The sequence below is a fragment of the Arvicola amphibius genome, chromosome 3 (assembly GCF_903992535.2).
Source record: "Arvicola amphibius chromosome 3, mArvAmp1.2, whole genome shotgun sequence".
In the NCBI taxonomy this organism is placed as follows: Eukaryota; Metazoa; Chordata; class Mammalia; order Rodentia; family Cricetidae; genus Arvicola; species Arvicola amphibius.
In genome coordinates, this window is record NC_052049.1 from 141,589,693 (window position 1) to 141,613,636 (window position 23,944).

General features: G+C 44.1%; 2 protein-coding genes across 3 annotated transcripts in view; one reads left to right on the forward strand and one right to left on the reverse strand.

Moving 5' to 3' along the window:
• Window positions 1–3,200: 3,200 nt before the first annotated feature.
• On the reverse strand, window positions 3,201–6,932 carry C3H15orf65 (chromosome 3 C15orf65 homolog). The gene is made up of 2 exons (XM_038324148.1): window positions 6,691–6,932; window positions 3,201–3,674 (listed from the first exon to the last, which is right to left on the reverse strand). Exons 1-2 carry the CDS (start codon window positions 6,715–6,717, stop codon window positions 3,333–3,335), a joined length of 369 nt encoding a protein of 122 aa, XP_038180076.1. The 5' UTR covers window positions 6,718–6,932; the 3' UTR covers window positions 3,201–3,332.
• A 162-nt stretch (window positions 6,933–7,094) lies between these two features.
• Window positions 7,095–23,944, forward strand: part of Ccpg1 (cell cycle progression 1) — a 32,957-nt gene continuing 16,107 nt past the window's right edge. For both annotated transcript variants that reach the window (XM_038321341.1, XM_038321342.1), the window contains exons 1-4: window positions 7,095–7,239; window positions 17,075–17,143; window positions 22,092–22,206; window positions 22,666–22,733. In XM_038321341.1, the coding sequence (XP_038177269.1) occupies window positions 17,084–17,143; window positions 22,092–22,206; window positions 22,666–22,733 (243 nt within the window). In that variant the 5' untranslated portion in view covers window positions 7,095–7,239; window positions 17,075–17,083. The remainder of the gene's footprint in view (window positions 7,240–17,074; window positions 17,144–22,091; window positions 22,207–22,665; window positions 22,734–23,944) is intronic.

Genomic DNA, 23,944 nt, shown 5'->3' on the forward strand with positions numbered 1-23,944 from the left:
AGCCTGTCCTGGAACTAGCTCTTATAGACCAGGCTGGCCTCGAACTCACAGAGATCCGTCTGCCTCTGCCTCCCTAGTGCTGGGATTAAAGGCATGCGCCACCACTGCCTTGCCTTATATAGACAATTTTTAATCATTTACAAATACACAGAACCATAATTTTTCCTTATACTATTTGTTTGATATTAGATCAGCTAGAGTGTAGTGTTATGTTGCATACCAGCCCTGGGCTGTGTTAGAGACTCTGTCTCCAAAACAAACAAACACACACAAAACTGTCAACATAAAACTGGGAAAAATGAAAATAAAAAAGTGTGTGCCGCTATCCCTGGCTAGTTTGCAGGTGACTTTTCTCTTTTTCTTGAGCAAGTTTTACTTTGCAGTCCAGATTGGCTTGGAACTCAATATATAAATCTAGGTTGGCCTCAAACTCATGATGATCCCCCTGCCTCAGCCTCCTTAGTGCTAAGAGTCCCTACGCCCCTAGTTCATAGGTCGTGACTATTTGTGACTGTAGAGTCTTGCAACACTTCGCTCTGAAAGCAGCCTGCTGGGCAGAGGGCTGGTTTGTGGAGAGAATCTGGGAGGGCCAGAAACAAGAGCAGATGGGTCAATCAGGATGATTTTCCTTGGAAGGCAGAACAGGGAGACAAAACAAGGTAATAACTGGTTGTTAACACCAGGTCACTTCCGGTCCCTTCCTTTGTGGAGGCTACATGAAGGCTTCCTGATCACACCTACGGAAGGAAGGTGGCAGGTTTGGGACCACAGTCTTTCCCTCCTGACTGGTCACGTGAGTTTCTGAGTGGCCACCGAGTGGAGTTTTGCTACAGGAGGCTCTGCTTTGATTTTCAGTCTGGCCTGTGGAGGTCTACAACAGAAACACAGGGTCTCCTGTAATCCTGTTTTCTTTCTCAGGCTGAAGACAGGGCCTTCACAGGGCCTCCTGCCTGCTAAGCAAGTGCTCTGCCCCAACCCCCACCATGTTTCTGTAATACTATGTGATCCAAATAGCAATTATATTTCACAACACTGTCTTGAGGAAAGGTTTTCTAGTAAAATTATATTCTTGTATAGTCAGATAAGCCAGAGAATGAAACAAACAAACAAAGACAGCAGAGAGCAACTGTTAGCCTAGCGTGCTTTGCCTGCTTTGTTCTGCCCTGTCTAAGGTAAGGCACAACTGCATGCTGAAAGTCCCTGACGAACCAACTCCCTGTCCAGTCTGTATGTACTCAGTGTGGGGCTAGCTTGGTAGAAGATGTGTGCCCCTGGCTAGTCTTGAATTCATGGCAGCTTTCCTGCCTCAGCCTTCCAAGTCTTGGGATTACAGGTGTAGGCCACCATGCTCAGCTAAATGGTGATATGCAATATTTCTTATGTTTGGCTTTTTGAGATAGGGCCTTATTCTAGTCCTGGCTGGTTGGGAACTCACTTTGTAACCCAGCTGGCCACAAATTTGCAGCCGTCTTGCCCATCCTTCTGAATGCTGGGTTTGTGTGAGCCCCTAGGCCAGACTCCTGTGCTCCTTTGTCTTAGTAAGTATACTTAGCAGCAAGTGCTATGGTGAAAGTCCCTTGCATCTTAGTGAAGGCCACGTACTTCAGGCTTGCTAGCCAATCACTCCAATCATCTGGGCCAAATGCTCAGCCAGAGATGGTTTATTATTGAGCCCAATAGGAGTTATCATGGCCTAAAAGCAATGATTCAAGTGGCCTCTAATAACATGTTCCAATGTAAAATAGTTTGATGAGTTTTTAGTTACAAAACGAACAAACAAACAAACAAACAAAAAAAGCCACAAATTTTTCAGTACATTGGTGGGAATGGGCAGGTCACAGTAAATCAATGAAAACTATGGGCCTCTGATGCTATCTCAAATATTAGCTGCTCAGTTGTTAGGAGCCAAAGGTCTGCCAAGCTAATGCATTCCAAAGGTTCTACCTCATAATTATATAATGCCATGTCAAATACAGAGCTGGGATGAATGGCTAGTTAAGGGACTAGAGATAGCCCCAAAGATTGTTTCTAAATCTATAGTATTCTAATTCAACCAACATTTAATTTTTTTGTATTTACACAGTGGTTTCTTTTTTTAATAAGTATTTTGTTTTAGAAGAAGCTATTCAATTATTTTTTAAAAGATTTATTTATTTATTTTGTATACAGCATTCTGCATGCCTGTATGCCAGAAGAGGGCACCAGATCTCATTATAGGTACCTGGGAGGCACCATGTAGTTGCTGGGAACTGAACTCATGGTCTCTGGAAGAACAGCTAGTGCTCTTAACCTCTGAGCTATCTCTCCAGCCCCTACACAATGGTTTCTAACAGCCCTGAAGGTCCTGGAACTCACTTTGTAGGCCAGACTGGCCTCAAACTCACAGAGATCCACCTGCCTCTGCCTCACAAATGCTGGTTGTTTGAGACAAGGTCTCACTGAGTTGACCCATGCTGGCCTTGAACTTGCTATTCTCTTGCCTTAGCCTCCTGAGTGGTTCTTATAGGCCTGTGCGACCAGACCTGATTGGATTTGGTTTTTGGTAGTGTACAGATAGGTGGTTTTTTTTATAAAGTGAAGTACCCTTAAGTGATTTTTGTTGTTGTTTGGAAAAGACATGGTTTTCATGCCTCAGTTTGCAGAGTACTCAGGGTACACGTGTTCCCCAGCACGCCTACCTTTGAACACTTTTGGGATTTATTTTTTATTTTTAATTGTGTGTGTGTTGGTAGTACTGGTGAGTGAAAATGCCTTCAGAGGCCAGAGGTATGGGATGCCAGGGGTGCTAGAATTACAGGAGCTGTCTCTTCCCCCTCCACATGGTGCTGGGGACCAAACAACAGTTGTCTGTGCTCTTAATTGCTGAGTCATCTTTCTTGCCCCAAACAATGTTTGTATGACAGGGCATGGCGGTTTACTACACAGAGAGTTCTAGGCTAGCTGGATTGCATAGTGAGATTCTTTTTCTAAAATGAATGAATGAAGTACTGTCATTAAGTTATCAGTTAAAATTTTTACTTCTTTTTATAAGTATTTTTAGAGCCAGGTGGTGGTGGCACGTGCCTCTAATCCCAGCACTTGGGAGGCAGAGGTCGGCAGATCTCTGTGAGTTCAGGTCCAGCCTGGTCTACAGAGTGAGTTTCAGGACAGGCTACAAAACTACAGAGAAACCCTGTTTCGAAAACAAACAATCAAACAAATTTTTAGAACATGTATTTATCTTTTTTATTAAAAGTTTTTACTTTTTTTCATCTTCAAAAATTAGGTATTCTAGACTTAAAAACTAACATTCTCAAGCACATTTTATCTTCAGTTGTCAGAAGGATGTATGTTCATAGAGTGTGTTGAAAATTAGGAAAATCGATGGTTCTGGTTCTGTCGGGGGTTGTATTTAGGCTGTTATTTTGATAAAACCCAGTTGCTCTAATGTGATTTGAGAACACTTGCTCCGTCGGAATGTACTTGCAGGGAAAGAACTGGGGCCTGGGAGAGAAGGCGCCATACTGGCTGGAATTGGTTTTGTACATGATCATCTGTGGTTTAGACAGTGAAGTGGTTGAGTGGAGTGTCTTAGGGTCCAACATACAGGAAAACACAGGATTGCCAGGGTTCACACATGGAGCCAGTGGTTCAGGCTTCATTTCTGCATCTGAAGTCAAAGTACTTTTCTTATCCTAAAAGGTACACAAAACCATCCTCAGTTACACAGGAGCGGACTTAGACCTATTCCCCTCACCCTTCATCTTTTCATAGCCTCTTTTCTTGGCTCACTTTCTTTCTTTCTTTCTTTCTTTTTTTTCTGAGACAGGGTTTTATTATGTAGCTTTGGTTGGCCTGGAGCTCACTATGTAGACCAAGCTGTTGTGGAACTCAGCAGAGATCTGCCTACCCCTTTAATGCTGGAATTAAAGTCTAGGGCTACCATACCTGGCTGTTGGGAAATATTATTTTAAGGTGTGCTAACTCTGTGAAGCTGTGATTCTTTGCCTGTCTAAAACACCTGATGGTCTGGTAAAGCACTGAATGGCAGGATCAAGGATAGGCAGGGCTGGCAGGCAGAGAGAATGAATAGGGGGAACAAATGAGAGAACAAGGGGAGGAGGATGTCGGGGGCCGGACACCCAGTTAGCCATGGCGTAAGAGTGAAAAGTAAGAAGCACAGAAGTAAGAAAAGGAGAAGCCCAGAGGCAAAAGGTGGTCAGGATAATTTAAGAAAAGCAGGCAAGAAACAAGCTGGGCATTTCTAAGAGGAAGCTTCTGTAGCTGGGCGTGGTGGTGCACGCCTTTAATCCCAACACTTGGGAGGCAGAGACAGGCAATTCTCTGTGAGTTCGAGGTCTACAGAGTTGCACAGAAAAAACACTGTCTTGAAAAACGAAAAACAAACAAACAAAAGACTAAGCCTCCATGTGAGAGTTATTTGGGAGCTGGGTGGTGGGCCTCTCAGAAAAGCCAAAAGAGCAAAACATTGCACAACACCTGACTTTATCATGCTCTTTCTTTTAGGGAAAGGGTCTCATTGGCCCAGGCTAGTCTACAACTCTATGTGTTGCTGCAGATGACTGTGAACCTCTGACCATCTTGCCTTCAACCTTCCATGCATTAGCATCCTAACATGGGCCATCACATCTGGCTATATTTTAGCTGTGTAACCACCGTGGCTGTCTTGGAACTCACTTTGTAGACCAGGCTGGTCTTGAACTCATAGATATCCGCCAACTCTGGCACCCAAGTGCTGGAATTAAAGGCATGTGCCACCACCACCTGGTTTATTTAATCTTTTAAATCCTTTGGCCAGTGCAATTTAAAAAGCCATCGAATCACAGACTTTGCTGTGAAGCCATCTATGGAGGCCTCTGTCCTGAGCAGCCTTCACCCATTCAACATGTTGTACACCTGCTGTCCTTCTCCTACATGGCTCCCGTTCTCTTAGTATCTGTGCTGCAACCTACACAACCCGAATTTGTTTCCTCACAACTCCAGCCTTGCTTTATACTTAGTGCCCAAATCTCTTTTTTCCTCAGTCACTAATCTCTCTCACCCAAGAGGTTTCTGGGCAGCGCTCATGCTGCTTATCTGGTAGAGAGGCTCTGTCTACCCAGTGTTGCCGACATCGCATCGTTTTCTGGTTCTTTGAAACACAGTCTCGTTCTGTGGCCCGGACTGGCTTTGAACTCAAAAAACTACTCCTGCCTCAGCTTCCTGAGCGGTGGCACTGCAGGCTTGTATCTTGGCTCTGTGATTTCTGCACGACATTGTTACTTTATAAACCTACACAGCTAAAGATGAGGGAGAAGCATAGTGTGCATTACTACCGTGAACTGACGTCATCGGAAGTTGCGAAGGGAGATGGAGGCCATCCTGTGATAGAGGAGGTCCTGGTCTGAGAAAAAAAATCTAGAACTTGGAATACTAGAAGAGTGTGGTGTAAGGCAGAAACTTCCATCAAGATGTGACCCACTGAAAAATGCCTAAAACAGCAACAAAACCCAAACCACAGATTTGGGCTCACTTGAAGGAAAATTGAATGCAAACATTAAAATGCTGAATAAGTGGATTTTTTGAAACAGGTCCCAATAATTATGTGGCCCCAAACTCCTTGCAGTCCTCCTGCCTTAGCCTCCATAGCGCTGGGATTCTAGGTCTGGACCAGCATGCCTAGCTATATCATGGGTTTTCTTTGGTTATTACTATCCGCTTCAGTTACTTCATCAAGTCACCTACTACCGACACTAAAACTTAGTCACCTTCAGCTCCAGAGCTCATCATTTTTTAAAAAGTCATTTCAAACAATGCAAATCACTGGATGATTTATCTACTATCAAATCAGGGGATGGTGTTATCGAGATATATCTTTCAGATATCCATTGTAGTTGAAGATGTTTACAGGTAATCAAAGTAACTACCACTTTACCCCACTCACTGTAAAAGCAGATTTGTTATTTGAATTTCAGCCTCTTTGTGGTGGCGTAGGCCTGTAATCCCAATACTTGGGAGGTAGAGGCCAGAGGTTCTGGAGTTCAATGCCAGCTACACAGAGAATATGAGGTCAGCCTGAGCTACTCTGTGAAGCTCTATCTAAAAAACAAAACAAAAATACCACCCAAAACTCCTCCCTCACCCAAACTAAAACAAGGGGTCAGGGATATAACTACTTGGCATAGTGCTTTCCTAATTTGTGTTAGGCTTGAGGTTCAGTCCCTGGTTACAGCAACACAAATATTAGGTCTAATTGTGAAACCAGTTTCGCCCAACACCAGCTGCTTGAACGACTTCCTTTATTATTTACTCATTAGTTACGTAGGAGATAGAGGAAAGTTAGCAGTCCTCTGGTGTGAGGGCACTGTGTTCCCTCACCACGATCTTTTAGATAAGACATACTATAAATGATATCAAAATGATGGTACTAGGGCTGGGAAGTGTAAAGCGATTGCTTACCATTCACAAGACCCTGGATGAACTGCCCACGAGTGCAAACAAAATAAAAAAATCATCCTGGTAAAAACCATCACCAGTTTGTAGCGAGGTGCCACCTTTATAGCTTCAGAGCAATAATTACTTAGTGGATCGTGCATGTACACTTGTAAATGTAAAAGCCTGGTGACTAACTAGGTGAGTAGATGGTGCCTCAAACACTATCAGAGAGTTTGACTTTCCACAGCGTATATCTAGCCTTCCGCCCAAACCCACCAAGTCGCAGTCGATCTCTTTCTCCATCTTCTAAATCTCTTCTGCCAAAGCAGCTCTTTCCTGATAGCGAGATGTCTGACGAGGGCGCGGGGTACGGTCTTCTCACCGAACAGAAGGAAAGCAGCAGCAATGACGAAATCAGAACTATCCGCGTCGCGTAATCTGCCAGATATGGGGAATGAGCGAGTAGGTGGAAAGTCTCAGTCTTCCAGTGTGGCAGCCAGTCTCCATGGCAACCGGCTGCAGGCGTCGGAGCCCGGATGTTATGGGAATCCGCGGTCGCCCCGCCCAGCTTCCGGCGGCCTCAGGGCCGCCTGCCGCACAGATCTTCGGGAGTTGTAGTTCTTTTTTCTCCGTCGCGGACTAGCGGGAGGCCCAGAAGGAACTACAAGTCTCAGCATGCCCCACGGCGCCGCGCCAGCCGCCGCTTCCCTGATGCGGACGCCCGCGAGCAGGTTGTTGTTTTTATGAGGCGTCACTGGCGTCTGGAACCCGGACGCCGCCACGGTGACAACCGGTGCGGTCGGGCGGAGGAGGCGCTGCCTTCAGGTAGGCACCGGGGCGCAGGTCTGGAGGATGAGATGGGCGCCGCATGCAGCTCGTGTCTTTGGGTATAGCGCCGGGAGGCTGTCTTCTGGCGGTTTCCTCGGTCCTCACGCGCTCGGGCGACCTCGGGTGGAGGGCGCAACCCGGAGGGCGTGAGGTGCGGGCTCGCGGGCTGCAGTCCCCGCGAGCTCCGAGCTGGGCGCCCTGGGATTCGGGTGCGGGTGCATCCATATGCTGAGATGCCGCGTGCGTCACCCTGCGGTCGCTCTGAGATCCCGGGTGTCAGGAATGAAAAAGTGCCAGCGTGCAGCCCATAGATGCACTTCTAGTCAACCCCGAAGCCGTCCTGCCCCACCACCCCCTTTTCCTTCACCTGTTGTTCACCCTTTCCCTCCGGGGCCTCCCCTGCGTTGACCAGGCTCGCGGGCTTGTCCTCAGTAGCAGCTGCGCGTTGCCATACGTGTTTACTTTTATTTTTCCAATTCTGCCAGGAGCAGCGCTGGAGTCCTAGACCTCAGCAAGTTGGGGTGTTTTGTTGAGGGGTAAACTGCACCGCCCTTCCTCACGTTTCCTTTCTTGCCGTATGGAGCTATTGTACCCCGAATTGGCAACCAATTCATGACTCTAAATTAGTGCTTTTGCGTCTTTCAGTAAGGTCACGTTAATTGAAATGTCAGCATTAACTATCCAGTCTTAAAGTCCCTTTGGTTTTTTCTCTGGAGCCCTGACTGACCTAGAACTCGCTCTGTAGGCCGGGCTGGACTTGAAATCAGAGTTCTGCTTTCCTCTAACACCTGAATTCCGGGATTAAAGGTGTGTACCACCACCGCCCAGCTTCAAGGTCCTAATCTTAAAAGGCAGCCGATTTCTCAGAGGATGTTTTATCACGTGTAGCTGGTTTGAATAGTTTACTATTCTGACAAACTCAAGTCACTCGGGAACTACCGAGGTTGTGAGGTGAGTTAATGCTGGGAAGTGCTTTTTGTTTTTTCTTTCCATGTAGCTCTGACTGTCCTGGTAGTACTTAATATAGCCCAGGCTAGACCTGGGAGTTTACTTGCCTAAGCCTTCTAAGCACTGTGATCATAGCTGAGTACCACCGAGCCCTGCTGTTTTAACCTGTTTACGCTAAAGTTGGAATTCCAGTCAAGGGTGTCAAACTAGATATTTAGAATCAGAAGCTGGAGACTGTCAAGCTTGGTACCAATCTGGGCAATATAGTGAGACCATATTCCCAAATGGGAAGTCTGAGAATGTAGACTTTTTGGTACAGTGCTTATTTAATGTTTGTAAGGCTCTTCTGGGTTCAATCCCCAGGATGATCTCAGGAAAACCCTAGAACCAGTGTTATGCTCCGAACCAAAGAAGAGACAATTATATTTGCATTGGAAATAGAGTTCAAGGATATTTAGTTTGAAAGTGATTCTCTAGGATGTGAAACTAAACTGACTTTTTGCCTTACTGTATTTTCTGTAGTGGGTAGAATGCAGCCATATGGCATCTTTTTTTTTTTTTTTTAAGATTTATTGTTTTGTGTTTTGTCTTCCTGTTTGTAAGGGTAGCACATGTGTGCAAGGCCAGACTATCTGGACGTGTATGTCTGCTGAGAACTGACCTCGTAACATTTGCTTTCTTCTCAACTAGACCAGGCCAGCTCAAATTGGCGTTGTGTTGGGAGTGGGGAGAATGGGAGGTTGAGACAGGGTTTCCCCCGCATAACAACCCTGGCCTTCCTTGAACGAACTTGTTCTGTAAACCAGGCTGGCCTTGAACTCAGAGACCCACCTCCCTCTGCCTCTGCTGGGATTGGGGTGTCCTTTGTGTTTTTAGATAGTGTCTTACTCTGTCCAAGGACTGGTGCTTGTTGCTGATATCCTGCCTAGATTCCTGTGCAGTTGTGAGCCTGCTTGAGCTCTTCAGAAGATTATCTGCGAAGCCTTTGTTGCTTTTTAGGTGGTAGTATTTATAACCTGTTTTCTTTGGTTGTCTTGGGAGATTTCCTCCATTTCAGTTTCTTTTCAATATTTTGTCCTTTAACTCTGTGTCTCTGTGTGACTTGTGTTGGTTTGTTAGCTGTGTTGTGGGTGCTGGAAATCAAACCCAGGTCTTCTGGGAGAACAGTCAGCACTTCTAACCCCTGAGGCTTCTCTCCAGCCTGTTTTGTCTTGGTTTATCTGTGATTAGGTTTGGTTCATTCACAGGGTAAAAGAAACATTTATGTTAGATTAGTGTATCTGAGCTACCAAATTCCACAGCATTGCTGTCTAGGTGTAATTGTATTTTTAACTAACTTTAAATTATTTAAATATGAATTTTATTTTAAATTTTTTAATATGAATTGTTAAACCCATATGTTGTGGTTTGAAAAGTGTCAAGAATTTGACTAGATTAACCAAGTAAGTAGGCTCGTTTCAGTAGTTACCATTTGCCTTATGCAGTTAAACAGGACCAAACCATCTTCCAGTTTGAGTTCAGAGTTGGGGTCTAGTCCTGTAATATGGAAGGATTGCATACAACTAATATGCAGTTTTGGAGTTTTTGTTTCGTTTCATTTGAGTTTTTAGGAAGGGTATTTCTAGTGTGAAGCTGCTGAGTTAGTAGGGTTTTCTTGGAATTCGGTACCATGAGCTGCAGATTTTCCTCTATAAGAATATAATCTGAGTGTTCTTAGTGTCGCCGACCCACTCAGCTCTGAGTCCAGATTGCCAGTGAGCTCCAGAGAGCCTTGCACAGGAAAGCAGGGCTCAATGATGAATAATTAACTGAACTTCTGAGACTTTCCAGTGATAAGTTGGAAGTAACAGCTGTGCATTTTCAAGGTGGATTTGTGAAGATGGAATTGGATATGCAAATGAAATCACAATGACGACAGATTTATCTCTGTATAATATTGACCTTAGTAGGTGACATGTGAAACTTGACATTGGTAGTGTGAAGACAATGCCATGCATGTTTTTTTGGTGCATAATTTTGGAGAAGAAATACCATGGCTTCATTTGTCTTCTCGTTGGAGCTGGGTAGCATTTTCTAGTTGGATGGTCAATTGGTTTTCTTCCTCACTGTGACTTTGCTCTTCTGAAGGACCTGGGATTGTAAAACATTGCCTCTGAGGTTGGCCCTTCATGTTCGTCTCGGTCTCACATTTAGAAGTTTGGTTTCATAGGAAGTGGCTTTTCTTTTTAATGTTCTCTTGAGCAGCAAGACTACATTGAGTCTGGAATCCTCTGGCAGATGTAAGAGCCCTCCTGGGTGAGGTGGAGATGCCTCCTCCTGGGAAAATCAGCTGTTGCCATTGGCATCTGACTCTGAGGTTGACCTCATTAGGTTGACATAACGCATTAATGTAAAGCAGTGTTTAGGTTTAGTTCTAGGCTCATTTGAAAGGCTGTATCAGAGTAGCATAGGTGTGTGGAGATAAATACTTGTAAGATGTACTGTGGAGGGTACGGACAGCTCAGGTGCATCCTCATCGGCCCCCAGTGCTGCCAGATGACAGTGGATGCTTTTCTCCCCTGTGATCAGATATGAACAGCAACAAGTACGTATGTTTAAAATCCTTGGATTATCAGCTTTTCTTTCTGAATACAGAAACAATAACTAGGAAAATTAGAGTAAATTATCTTTTTGTGAAAATGTTTAGAACTAAAATATTAGTTTGTGTGTGTATGTTTGTGGGACGAGAGGGGGGAGGGAGGGGGAGAGAGAGAGAGAGAGAGAGAGAGAGAGAGAGAGAGAGAGAGAGCGAGCGCGCGCGAGCGCACAGCACATGCTATGAGATAGGAAACAAAGTCAGAACCAGATATGTAAGATGCTGAAGCCACCCCTGGACTCAGTACTGCTGTGTGGACCCTGCCCATCTTAGGTATTTGTTAACTTTAAGAAGATGGATTTATTTTTTACTGTGTTCCTGTGTCTTGGTATGTGCAGGTGAGTTCGGGTAACGATGGACACAAAAGGTGTTGGATCCCCCAGAAACAGCACAGTTTTTGTGCGCCACCCACTGTGGGTGCTGGGCACTAGGTTCGGGTCCTCTGACAGAACAGAACAGTGCCGAGCTAACTCTCCAGCCTCATTGTTAGCTCTCTTTGGTTTTTTCAAAGTTGGGCTTTAACAACCCTGGAGAATCAGGGGTTCTAACACTGCAAATAACTAATGGGAGGAGGACTTCTCTCCTTTGGGTATCTTAATTTTCTCTCAGGGTTTGAATCGTTGTTCTCAACTTTTAAAGAAGTTGTGGCTTTAGATTGAGGCAAAAGAAAGGACTGTTTACTTCAGGTATCTGCGAGTGGTTTTGGCTTCCTGGTTTGCAGAGTGTTACATCACAGAAGGAAACTTGCAAAGCAGTGATGTGTTGCCTCACTTCTCTTGCAAAATTGATGTTCTGGATGAAAAGGTACATTTAGTGTATGCAGCAATATTACATGGATGGGGTGAATTTATTCCTCTGCCTTTATATTTTAAAAATATGTTAATATATTTTGTTTTTAGAGATAGAGTTTCATGTAGCTCAGGTTAGTCCAGCCTCACTATATAGACTAGACTAGGCTGGCCTTGAACTTCTGTCCTTGCCTTTCCAGTGCTGGGAATTGTATGTTACCACACTCAGATATTTTGAAGACAGGGTTTTACTCTGTAGCCACACTGTCCTGGAGCTCGTGGGTAATTTTACTGCCTCTGCTTGCCTGAGTGCTGGGTTTATAGGGTTCCCTCCTTGCCTGGCTTGCATTTTTTAATGTTTTTTATTTTATGTGCATTGGTGTGAAAGTGTAAGATCTCCTGAAACTAGAGTTACAGACAGTTGTGAGCTGCCATGTGGGTGCTGGGAATTGAACTTGGGCCCTCTGGAATTGCTCTTAATTGCTGGGCCATCTCTAGTCCCTGGCTTACATTATTTTTAGTGACAATGTTTTCTTACCTCATTTCCTACTAGAAGAGAGCCTGCTTATTGCAGAAAGGTGTCTTTGTACTCACTGACAGGAATAATTAACCAAAGACTACAGAGGACCTTATCTCCTGGACTGTGTGGGTTTAATTCACTGGAAATCTAATAGCTAACACTTTAAGGTAGCATATTAACTTCATTGACACATTATTTAATTTCTTTAACTTTTCAAGGAAAAACTGCTCTTCTCAGAGATGATGGATGTGTCTTTCACTGTGCTTAAAACAGGTTTTAAGACAGGTTTTGAGACAGGTTATTACCATGTAACTCCTGCCTAGAACTTGCCACATAAACTGGCTGGCCTCAAAAATTCAGTGGTCTACCTGCCTGCTGGATTAAAGGCACGCACCACCACACACTTTAATTGTGTTGTATATGTATCCTAATTTGCTTGCTGTGTAGAGACACCATTACCAATGTAACTTAAAAACAATAAATATTGGGCTCACAGTTCTAGGGGGTTAGACTCCATGAGCATCATGGTGGAGAGCATGGCCTCAAGCAAGCAGACACAGTGCTGGAGAAGTAGCTGGGTGTACATCTAGGCAGAGAGAAAGAGAGAACGCTAACTAGGAATGGTTCTACCAACTGGGGACCAAGTATTTAGACACAGCATATGGGGCCTAGTTTCGTCCAGACCACCGCAGTGTGTAGGTCTGTGTGGCTATGTGCTTCAAAGTGCAGGTATCCCTGGAGACCAGAGGTGTTGAATTCCTGTGGAACTCAAGTTACTGTATGCACTCTTAACCAATGAGCCATCTTTCCAGCCCTTTTTCTTTTTGTAACAGCCTAGGCTAGTCTCAGCCAACATGTAACTTTAATTGTCTTGGAACTCATGATCTGATCCCCTGTCTCAGATGTCAAGTAATTGGGATTACAGGCTTAGGTCACTGGGCCTGAAGGTTTGAGGTTTTCTATAGAATAGTCTTTAAGGCCAAGCATGGTGGCTCCAGTCTGTAGTCCCTGAATGGGGAAGTCTGAGTCAAGAAGATAAAAAGTTCAAGGCCAGCCTGGTTAAGTTAGTGAGACCCTGAAACACTGAGCTGTACCTCAGTGGTAAAGTGCTTGCCTAGCATGTATAAGGAAGGCCTTAGTTAACTCCCAGGACTGAAAACAGGCCCATAGACTCTGAGTGTGATGATGAAAACATCCTCTATTTTCTTTATTGTCTCTTCTTTCTTGTTTTTGGGTCTTTGTGTTAGAATCTCAGGCCATAATTCAGGCTTGTCTCATAGTCTCTTCTCACTTGTGACTGGAGAGCACAGCTGGGTAACAGGCCCAGCCACCACCATGCTTGGCTGTTTGTTTTGGTTTGGTTTTTCAAGACAGTTTGCCTGGCTGTCCTTGAACTTGCTCTGTTGATCAGGCTGGCCTTGGTTTCACAGGGCTGGGGTTAAAGGCACACCCAACATTGAGTATTTTTAGAATAAGGAAGACTAGGTTCTGCTGTGCTGTTAGGATGGCCTTGGCTCAGACACTCACAGGAATACAATGTACACACCATCATATTAGCTTCCAGAGAATTCATTTTTTTCCTCAGTAAAGTAACTAAGCCGGTTTCATTTTACATAATGTGCTCTTCAAACCCATGCAGTAATTTTAATCTAATAAAATGAGAGAGTGGAATGCCCAGCTGGGACTGGGGACATGTCTAAGCCATCCCAGTACTTGGGAGTGAAGAAAGGAGGGCTTTGAGTTGGAGGTCAGCTTGGCCTATGTAGCAAGGCTCTGTCTCTAAGATAAACATATGCAAAGTTGGAGAGAACTCAGTAAAGTACTTGTCAGGAGAGCATGAGGGCTTAAGTTCAATACCCAGAACCCACATAAGAAAGTGGCATGAGCCGGATGGTGGTGGCGCACACCATTAATCCAGCACTCGGGAGGCAGAGGCAGGCAGATCTCTGAGTTCAAGGTCAACCTGGTCTACAGAGCAAGTTCCAGGACAGGCTCCAAAGCTACAGAGAAACCCTGTCTCGAAGCCAGAAAAAGTATCACGGTAGCGCAGGTTTACTAATGAGGCAGGTCTCTGAAGTTAGCTGCTCAGTGCCAGGCCAGGACAGAGAGGTGCTGGCCTTTTGTTTGTTTGCTTGCTTTCTCCTTTGAGATAGAATCTTCCTATGTAGCTGGCTGTCCCAAAACTCACTTATGTAGACCAGGCTGGCCTTGAACTCAAGAGATTCTCCTGCCTCTGCTTTCTGTGTACTATGATTAAAGGAGTGCATGACCATCCCTGCCTAAGAGACTCTTAGAGAGGGGATGGTGTTCATCACTGTCTGCTGGCATCTGTATGTGTATGCATGCATTAAGGACCACGTACAAACATGTGTACCCATGAACATACATAAGCACAAAGAATACCTGTAATTAGCACAGTTATTTAAAATTAGAGTTAGAAGTGACATAGTCTCAGTTTTGGGAAAGCTGATGCAGGAGGATCACAAACTCTAGGCTAGCTTATATATCACATCTTAGGCCATCAACCACTACATAGGGATACTTGTGTCGGACGACTTGGATAGAACCAAGTGCTGGGTGCATTTAAAAAGCAGTTGCTCTACCACTAAATTATTACATCACAACCTCTAAACTCTATTTATATCAGCCTGTAAAGCAATATATGAAAATTTCAGAGAGGAGGAGCTAGGGGCTGGAGAGATTTTATATATATATATATATATATATATACATATATATATATGGCACTACAGTGATTGCTTAGTGGTTGAGAGCTTGCTGCTCATGGAGAGGACCCAGGTTCGATTCCCAGTACCCACATGTTGGTTATAGGCATCTGTAACTCAGTTCTAGGACGTCTGATACCTTTAGACCTCCATGGACACCAAGCCTGCATGTGAGACACAGACATGTACAGTCAAGATACACATACACATACCAAAATATTTAAGGAGAATTTTCAGGAGGAAAAAAGACCTCAATGAATCTACTCAGGCTGATCTTGAAGTTAAACTTTTAGCCCAGACTGGCCTTAAGCTCCCTGTTGTTCCTCAGCCTCCTGCATAGTTACAGTTACAGGCCTGTGTTTAGAGTCAGAGTCTGGATGGTGACCAAAGTGGAGTCTTCATGGAGAGCCCAGCAGCACGTGACTTTTACCTACCTCAATGTGTGGTCTGTGGAATCACAGAACTGTGAGATAACAGTGCCCCCATTCTTTTCCCTCATGCATGTCTAATTCTAGAAGATGCGGAAATGGAAACCCTGCCTTCTTCATAGTAAAATGTAGCTTCTTAGGAACAATGTGGCAGGTGTCATCATGCCAGGTAACTGTTGTAGTTAATGGGGAAGTTAGTAGTGTTGTGTTGCTCTTCGTTTTTTGAGACCGGGTCTCAGTGTGTAGCCCTGACTGTCCAATGTGGACCAGGTTGGCCTCAAAGTCACAGAGATCTGCCTGCCTCTATCTCCAAAAGGCATGGTCCACACCCCCTGGCTAGCACGTGACAGTTCTTAATGAAGGGTAATGCGTAAGAATGAGTCTCCTACCCTTGAAGCTCTTGGAATTTATGGAGGCTGATGGTTAAGGGAGCCTGCCTCCCTCCTCCCTTCTGTCTTCCACTCTTTTTCCCCCCTCCCTTTCCCTTTTGGAGTGTCTTGCTGTCTATTCTGGGCTGGTTTACAGTTGGCAGCCCTCTCACCTCAGCTTTCCTAGTGCTGCCTCCTGGGATTGAAGAGCCTCACTGCTGTCCAGGAGTCTGGGGAAGGTCATTGCAAACTAGCTATTCTTAGTGCAGAACGGAGGGTGGGGCAACTTCTCACTTGTAAAGTGTAAAGGAGTGTCTGGCACGCAAGGTCTGTCTGGAGCTTCCTTGTGTAGCCAGGAGTGACCTTGAACTTCTGATCCTGTCTGCTAGGATTCTGGGTGGGTGCCAGCTGCTTAGTTCACCTGATGCTGGAAATCAGCTCTAGCTAGACATGCTCAGATGGAAATCTGAGCTATGTCCTCGCCCGTGGATGCAGTTTTGTTGGAACCACAGCCTTCAGGTTGGATCTGACACTTCCATAGTGTCTGCAGTGCCAAAAGTTAGTTAATGAGGTGGATTCTCAAAGCATGGCATGGTGTTGCAAACCAGTAATTCTCGAATTCTGGAGACAGGTAAGGAAATTGAAAGTTAAAGACTAATCTCTGCTAGCTAGTGTAAGGTATAAAAGCTTGGCCTTAGCTTAGGCATGTTCTCAAATAGCTCTTAAAACTAAATTAACCTGTTTATATTAATCTACATTCTGTCATGTAGTTTGTTATCTCTCTCTACTGTACATCTGATCCCCTCCCTGTCTTGCTGGCAAATCCCTCCTCTTTCTGGAAGTTCTACCTATCCTTTTCTAGTTAGCTATTGGCCATTCGGCTCTTTATTAAACCAGTTAGAAGGCGCCTTGACAGAGACACATCTTCCACAGTGTACAAAAAGATTATCTCATAAAAAAATCCAGGCATCCGTTGTCTTTCAGATCTAATTTCTGTTGGTTGTAGCAGCACAGCTGTGCAGGTTGCCTTGGCTCCGAAGAGTTCCCACGTCTTAACAGTTTGGTTTCTTCTTACAGTTGTTCACTCATATGCCCAGTATAGAAAACCCAAGGGGTTGTCACAGTTCTGTCTCAGTCTCACCTGGGGGTTTTATGCTGTGTTACGTAGAGATTTTACAGACATTAAAAATGTGTCCCAGGCTAGAGAGACGGCTCAGAAGTTAAGAGTACTGGCTCCTTTTCCAGAGGTCCTGAGTTCAATTCCCAGCAAACATGCTGTGGCTCAAAACCATCCCAAATGAGATCTGGTGCCCTCTTCTGGTGTGCAGGCATACACACAAACAAAAACTATATAAGTAAATGACAAATCTATAAATAAATAATGTATCCCATGTTTTGCTTATGTTCTTGTATTTATAGACTTGAAAAATGTCTGAAAATTCCAGCGACAGTGACTCATCTTGTGGTTGGACAGTCATCAATCATGAGGTATGTTCTCTGGTACATTGTTAGTAGTGAAGAATCTACTTTATGGAGGTCAGTGTTTTCTACATCTAGGCCATGAGTTCTTTTGTGTTAGTTTGGGCATTTTCCCAACCATACTAAACTTGGCTGCTAAAATACTATTGAACTACATAAAATCCTAGTCTTTTCTTCCTTCCTTCCTTCCTTCCAACAAAACTTTGAGATAGGGTCAAAACTTTGAGTTGCGCTAGGTAGCTTTGGAATCTTTAAGTGGCTCGGGCTGATTGAACTTGGGATCCTTCTTTCTCAGCCCCAGGAGCTGGGATGACAGGCCTGTATCAGCACACTTAGGGTTTTACAGTTTTTTGTTAAATGTATGTTTTTGGTTGTTTTGAGACATTAATGTCTCAGTTTGTAGCTCTGGCTGGTTATAATTGGCCTTGAATTCATAGTAGCCCTTCCAAGTGCAGGGATTCTAAATGAGTGCTAGTATGCTAGTATGGTTTTGCTTGTGAGAAAGTCTCATTCTGTCACACAGACTGAATTGAAACTCAAGGCAGGCTTCCTGCCTCAGCCTCCCAGGTGGATTAGCAGCATGAACCATATCCAGGCTCTCTTTTTCTTAAATGAATGGCAGGATTTAAGGAAAAGTGTATGTTTAGATTTACAGGTGTGGAAGACGACAGTTGTTCATACTCAAGCGGAAGAACTAGAGAATAGCATTCAGGATTTTGGATACCCTGCTGAACACAGCATCTTTTTTCTGTATTCTACCTGACATTCCTTAACTTTTTGTTTTTGTTGTTGTTTGTTTATTTTTTAAGATAGGGTTTCTCTGAATAGCCTGGCTGTTCTGAAACTCACTTTGTAGACCAGGATGTCCTCAAATCCCACTGGTACCAACCCCTCTGTCTTAGGGTTTCTTTTGCTGTGAAGAGACACCATGACTACAGCAACTCCTTTTTTCCTCTCTTTTTTTTCTCCCCTTCCTTCCTTACCCTGATCATAGCAACACTTAGAAAGGGAAATATTTAATTGGGCTGGCTTACAGTTTCAAAGGTTTAGTCTTTTGTTGTCTTGTGCTGGAGAAGGAGCTAAGAGTTCTACATCTTGAACCACTGGCAGCAGGAGTCTGTGTGCTGGGCATAGCTTGAGCATATGAGTCCTCAAAGCCCAGCCCCACAGTGACACAATTCCTCGAACAAGGTCATACCTCCTGAGAGTGCTATTCCCTATTTCTAAGCATTCAAACACATGAGTCTAGGGACTATAACCTATTTAAACCACCACATTCTACTCCCTGGCTTCCATAGCCATAATATAATGCAAAATGCATTCAGTTCAATTTCACTAGTCCCCATAGTCTATAGTGATGAGGCGAGCAGGCCTGCTTTTTGTCCCGCCTGGCTCCCGCACAGCTAGCTTTACACCCGAAATAACAACACACAAATTGTATTCATTTAAACACTGTCTGGCCCATTTGCTCTAGCCTCTTACTGGCTAACTCACATCTTGATTAACCCATTTTTATTAAAGTGTATTGCCACTTGACTGTGGCTTACTGGCATGAGTCTAACCACCGTCCATCTTGGGTAGGAGAAGCATGGCATCTGCCTAACTCTCTGCTTTCTTTCTCCCAGCATTCTGTTTGGTCTACTCCGCCTATCTAAGCTGCTGTCCTATCAAAAGGTCAAGGCAGTTTCTTTATTTGACCAATGAAAGTAACACATAGACAGAAGGCCCTCCTACTCCAATAGTCTTAACACAGTTCAACAATGTTTAAAAGTCCAAAGGGATCCCCCTGCCTCCCATGTCTGATTAAAGGCATGCACCACCATTGGTGACTTCCTTAACTTTGAGATGCTGACTTTATTATTTGTTAGACTCTGCCCTTTATAGCTACATTCTGGTGTAATTTTTTTTGAAATATTTTATTATGTATACAATATTCTGTCTGCGTGTATGTCTGCAGGCCAGAAGAGGGCACCAGACCCCATTACAGATGGTTGTGAGCCACTATGTGGTTGCTGGGAATTGAACTCAGGACCTTTGGAATTGCAGGCAATGCACTTAACCTCTGAGCCATCTCTCCAGCTCTCTGGTGTAATTTTTTTAAAGACTTTTGTGGCACATTGTTTTCGTTCTCTTTTTTGGAAGGGGGATGTGAGTTGGAGGGAAGATCAGTGTCTCACTGTGTAACTTAGAATGGCTTCTAAATTACCACACAGCCTAGGCTTGACCTTCAACTTCTGATTCTCCTGCTTTGATTTCTGAGCACTGGAATTGGAGTACTTCGTCGTTGGTCTCCTCCTCCTCCTCCTCCTCCTCTTCTTCTTCTTTAAAAGGATGTATGATGTTTTGCCTGCCTTACATGTATGTACCGTGTATACAGTGCCCTTGGAGGCCAGAGGATGGTGTCAGATTCTCTGGGACTGGAGAAACAGATAGTTAGGAGCTACCATGTGGGTGCTGGGAACTGAACTTGGTCTCTGGGAGAGCAGCCAGTGTTCTAAACTGCTGAGCTATCATCTCTCAGCCTTTGTTTTTGTTATGTTTTTTGAGAGAGGGTCTAGTTGCGGCTTTATGGAGCTTACAACTTAGTCAAGGCTGCATTGAACATGGTCACAAAGCCAGTTTTGTAATGAGGAATGGTGTAGCTAGAACATTGTAGACACTAGCTTATTTCTCATGGTGGTGATTGTTTTCAGTGTAGAAATCAGAAGAATAGAAATCTGCATCAAGCCAGTCTGACTTGTTCAGATTTGAGTAGTCTCATCAAAAGTTTCCCATTTGTTTTTAGGATTCTGTAAGTTTTGCTTACTTCATCAGTGAATTAATTAATTTTTGAGACAGGTCCCCACTGTAGTTCAGTCTGGCCTTTAACACTATGTAGCACACACGCTGCCCTCCAACTGGAAGTCTTCTGCCTTGCCTCCCAAGTACTTGAGTTATGAGCATTTACCATCAGGCCTAACAGATGCTGGTACTTGATAGTATATATATGGTTCATGGAAATAATTATTTTGGCACATTCCTTTAATCCTAGCACTTGGAAGGCAGAGGCAGACAGATCTCTGAGTTCGAGGCCAGCCTTGTCTACAAAACAAGTTTCAGGATAACCAGAGCTGTTACACAGAGAAGCCCTTTCTCAAAAGCAAGAATTATTTTGATAATTGAAGATTTAGAACAGACAGTTTATTAATCATGTCATTTACAAAGCAGCATCAATAAAAATAGGGAGCCAGTGACATGGCTCAGGTGCTGTGGAAGCCTGACATACTAAGTTGGGTCCTCGAAACCAGACGGTAGAAAAGCGCCCACTCTACAAGTTTTCTCTGACCTCTACATATGTACTGTGGTGATGTACACACACTACGTGAACACGTGTAACTTTAAACACTTAGTAGTCTTTCTTTTACAGTTTCAAAATGTGTTAGCAACTATACTGATTGAGATAGAAGGGAGACTGAGGTTTTTTCGGTGGGAAGGGTTGAAGGATCTCACTACAGCAAACTGGCTGTGAGCCTGTTTAGGCTTCAGCATGTCTTCCACACCTGGAAGGAAGTTTTCACACCTATGCTAGTTTGTTATGTGGTAACCTTGACTGGCCTGTGCTCTGTATCCTCCCTTGCCCCCAGCCAAGAGTTAGTAGGTGTGTAACCCCATTCCCAGCTCCCATCCCACCTGTTCAGATGGTAATCTGTACCCCTGGCTAGCTTAGCACGCCGCTATGTAGACCAAGTTAGCCCAGTCTTGCAGTGGTCCTCCTGCTGCTTTTGTCTTCACATGGCATATCTGTCTGTCTCCTGCTTGCCACAGCCTCGAGTCACCTGCAGTCGCCCCTCATGGACTGGCCTTGGGTCACCCATGTCATGAATGATAGATAACATGTGCCACTGTGTAAGCCCTGGTTCTGCTTCTGTGTTTTTAACCTGTTTCTGCAGTGTTCGGGTAGACTTCTATAAGCTACACTCCACCCCCCTCCCCCCTTTTCCAATAAGGAGAAGCCAAGGGTAGGAGGGAGGCGGCATTAGGAACCTGGCTGTAAGCTGCAGGGTGAACTATGATAGCTGTGACACTTAGCTGTGTGTCACATGTGGCAAAACTCCAGTTGTACTTGTACCTCATAGTGTTTTGGGGATAGGGTCTAGCCTAGGTGGCCTGGCAGTCACTTTGTATTCCAGGGTACTCTTAACTTGACCCCTTAGTGCTGGGATTGCATGCACATTGTATAACCACTCTTGCCCTTGTGCTTGCGTTTTTATATATTTTTTTTAAGTTCTCTATGTCCTCTTTCTTTCTGAGGTCTCTTGACTGTTTTATTTTTCTTTTCATTACTCCCATTCTGATTTAGTCTAAGACCTCCTTCCCAAGCAATCTGCAAATCAGATCTAACCTGCCTGAGCCTCTATTTTGCTGCCAGTGCAGACAGTCTCTTACAATTTTTATTCATATAAATATTTGTGCAGACCACTTGCGTGCAGTCTCTGAGGATGCTAGAACCAGGGTGTTGATTCTCCTGGAGTTACAGTTGTGAGCCACCATGTGGGTACTGGGAATCAAACCCGCATCCTCTGGAAGAACAATGGGTTCTCTTGAGATATCTCTCTAAACCCATAGTGTAGATACTTAACACTCAGAGTTTGGCTTTTAGCCTCTGAGCCATCTCTCCAGGACCATGGGAAGATTACCTAGCCAGCCAAGCTTTATTCAGAAGATAACTCCAATAGGCAATATTTAATTTGTTACTAAATGTAAACGTTAACCTATTATGTTCATTCTATTTGTGTTCACCTGTAATGGGCTTGAAGCATGAACCCATTCTGTGGTTTCCCTCCTGCAGGCCTGTATGGACTGAGTGGAACAAATCCGATCAGGATAAATGATGTTTAGAGTGTGGTAGCCTCAGGAACTTTCTACATATCACATATCAAATCCAATACCTTAATTAATAGTTACCACTTTCCCCTAGGGTTCTGATTTGGAGATCGTGAATTCTGCCAGTGACAGCTGTGAACTGACTCTTGGCAGTTCCTCATTAGAGCAAGAGGAACTGCAAGTTCTTGATGTGGGGCCTGGAGGTGAAGGTAAGTTTCCATTTCTTTTTCTGGGGCTGGAGGTATCTATCATCCTTGATTGCCAATGGAATGGTCTTATCCTGGATGTTCACTGGACTTGTGGGAAGCCGGAGACCTGCCAGCAAGTGTCTGAGAGTAGTTAGAAGGCTGCTGATACCTGAGAGCCATTAATGCGTTGAGTAAATAAAATTTGTTAGGAAGAACAGAGTGATCATTCTTGGAAATTGATTTTGTTCTTGAATTCTATTCAGAGTTTACTGAGTGAATGTCTAAAATGAAGGTTAACTTCATTAAATTAAATTTGATAGCAAATTAAATATCACCTGTTGAAGTTATCCTTTGAATAAAGCAGCTTAGCTAGCTAGATAATCTTTCTATGGTATTTTAGTCTCTTGGTGCTGAGATTGTCTGACATCACATAAGTGACGTGTTTTTAGAGAAATAACGCTATTGATCTTGGTTTTACAGCAAACAGCATGTCATCCATGGGAGATACCATGTTGTCATCAGTGGGAGAAACCAAGTCAACAATTGAGGTAAACACTTTGTTCTGTGGATGTTTGATAAAGACTGTCCTTCTGTTTATAGCTAAGCATTCTGTTACCTAGATGACAAGAAAAATAGTGCGGAAAAATCAGTTTTAAAGTTAAATTAACTTCTGCTGGGTTTCAGAGCCGGACACTAAGCCAGTGCCTTCACAGGTCAGCCTCACAGCTCCGACAGTGACTAGAAGATGAGTTTGTGTTGTTGAAAGAACTGTTCCCTTACTCCATATTGTAATCATTCTTGGAAAGTGATTTCATTCTTGAATTCTATTCAGAGTTTACTGAATGTCTAAAATGAAGGTTAACTTTTACATTTGATAGCAAATTAAATATCACTTGTTGAAGTTATCTTTTGAATAAAGCAGCTTGGCTAGATTATCTTTCCATGGTATTTTAGTCTCTTGGTGCTGAGATTGGATGGCATAAAGAAAAATAATTTCTGGTAGGGTCTGGAGAGATGGCTCAGTGATTAAGGGTGCCTGCTACTCAGTCATGAGAACCTGGGTTCAGATTTCACCACACATGGAATAAGCTGGGTGTCCTACAAACACCTGTAACAACAGCTCCAAGGGAGGTGATGCCCTCTTCTGACCTGTGTGCACACATAGACATATGCATACACTTACGCAGATACAATGTCCTGAATTCAGTCCCCAGGACTCACATGGTAGGAGAGAACTGGCTCTGGCAAGATGACCTCTGCCACATGCACCCCACCAAAAAAGTTATTGAAATTATTTTTGGAGATGGGAGGTCCAAGATGAAGGTACTGATAATTGGTTTGGTGTGTGGTAATTGCTCCTTGGGTGGTGCCTTTTACCATGTTCTCTATATAGAACAAATGCCACATCCTTGGGTGACAGGAAGGGAATGGCCAAATGGCATCCTCCTGTGTGCTCTTCCAACAGCATTCTCCCCATCTCCTCAGCCGATTGAGCTTTAATGTTTTGTTTGTTTGGGGGATTTTTGGAGGTAGTATCTTTTTACACAGCCCTGACTGACTTGGAGCAGACATCCTCTCACATGCACATAGCTCCACCTGCCTTTGTCTCCTGCGTGCTGAGATTAGTCATATACCAGCCTAAGTTTTAATGAATTTGGGGACATACTCAAGTGCCTAGGATAGCTGTTGAGCCAGACAAGTTCAATCAGCCTATCTTGTATTACCTGGGTGTATTTTGTGCCAGTAAACTTACAGGACT

Bases quoted from the DNA above. Each gene is read 5' to 3' on its own strand.
- C3H15orf65 (XM_038324148.1), bottom strand. From the start codon at position 6,717: ATGGAGAAAGAGATCGACTGCGACTTG. The intron at 3,675-6,690 runs GTGGGTTTGGGC...TGTACCTTTTAG, and splicing joins AAGAGATCGACTGCGACTTG to GATAAGAAAAGTACTTTGAC.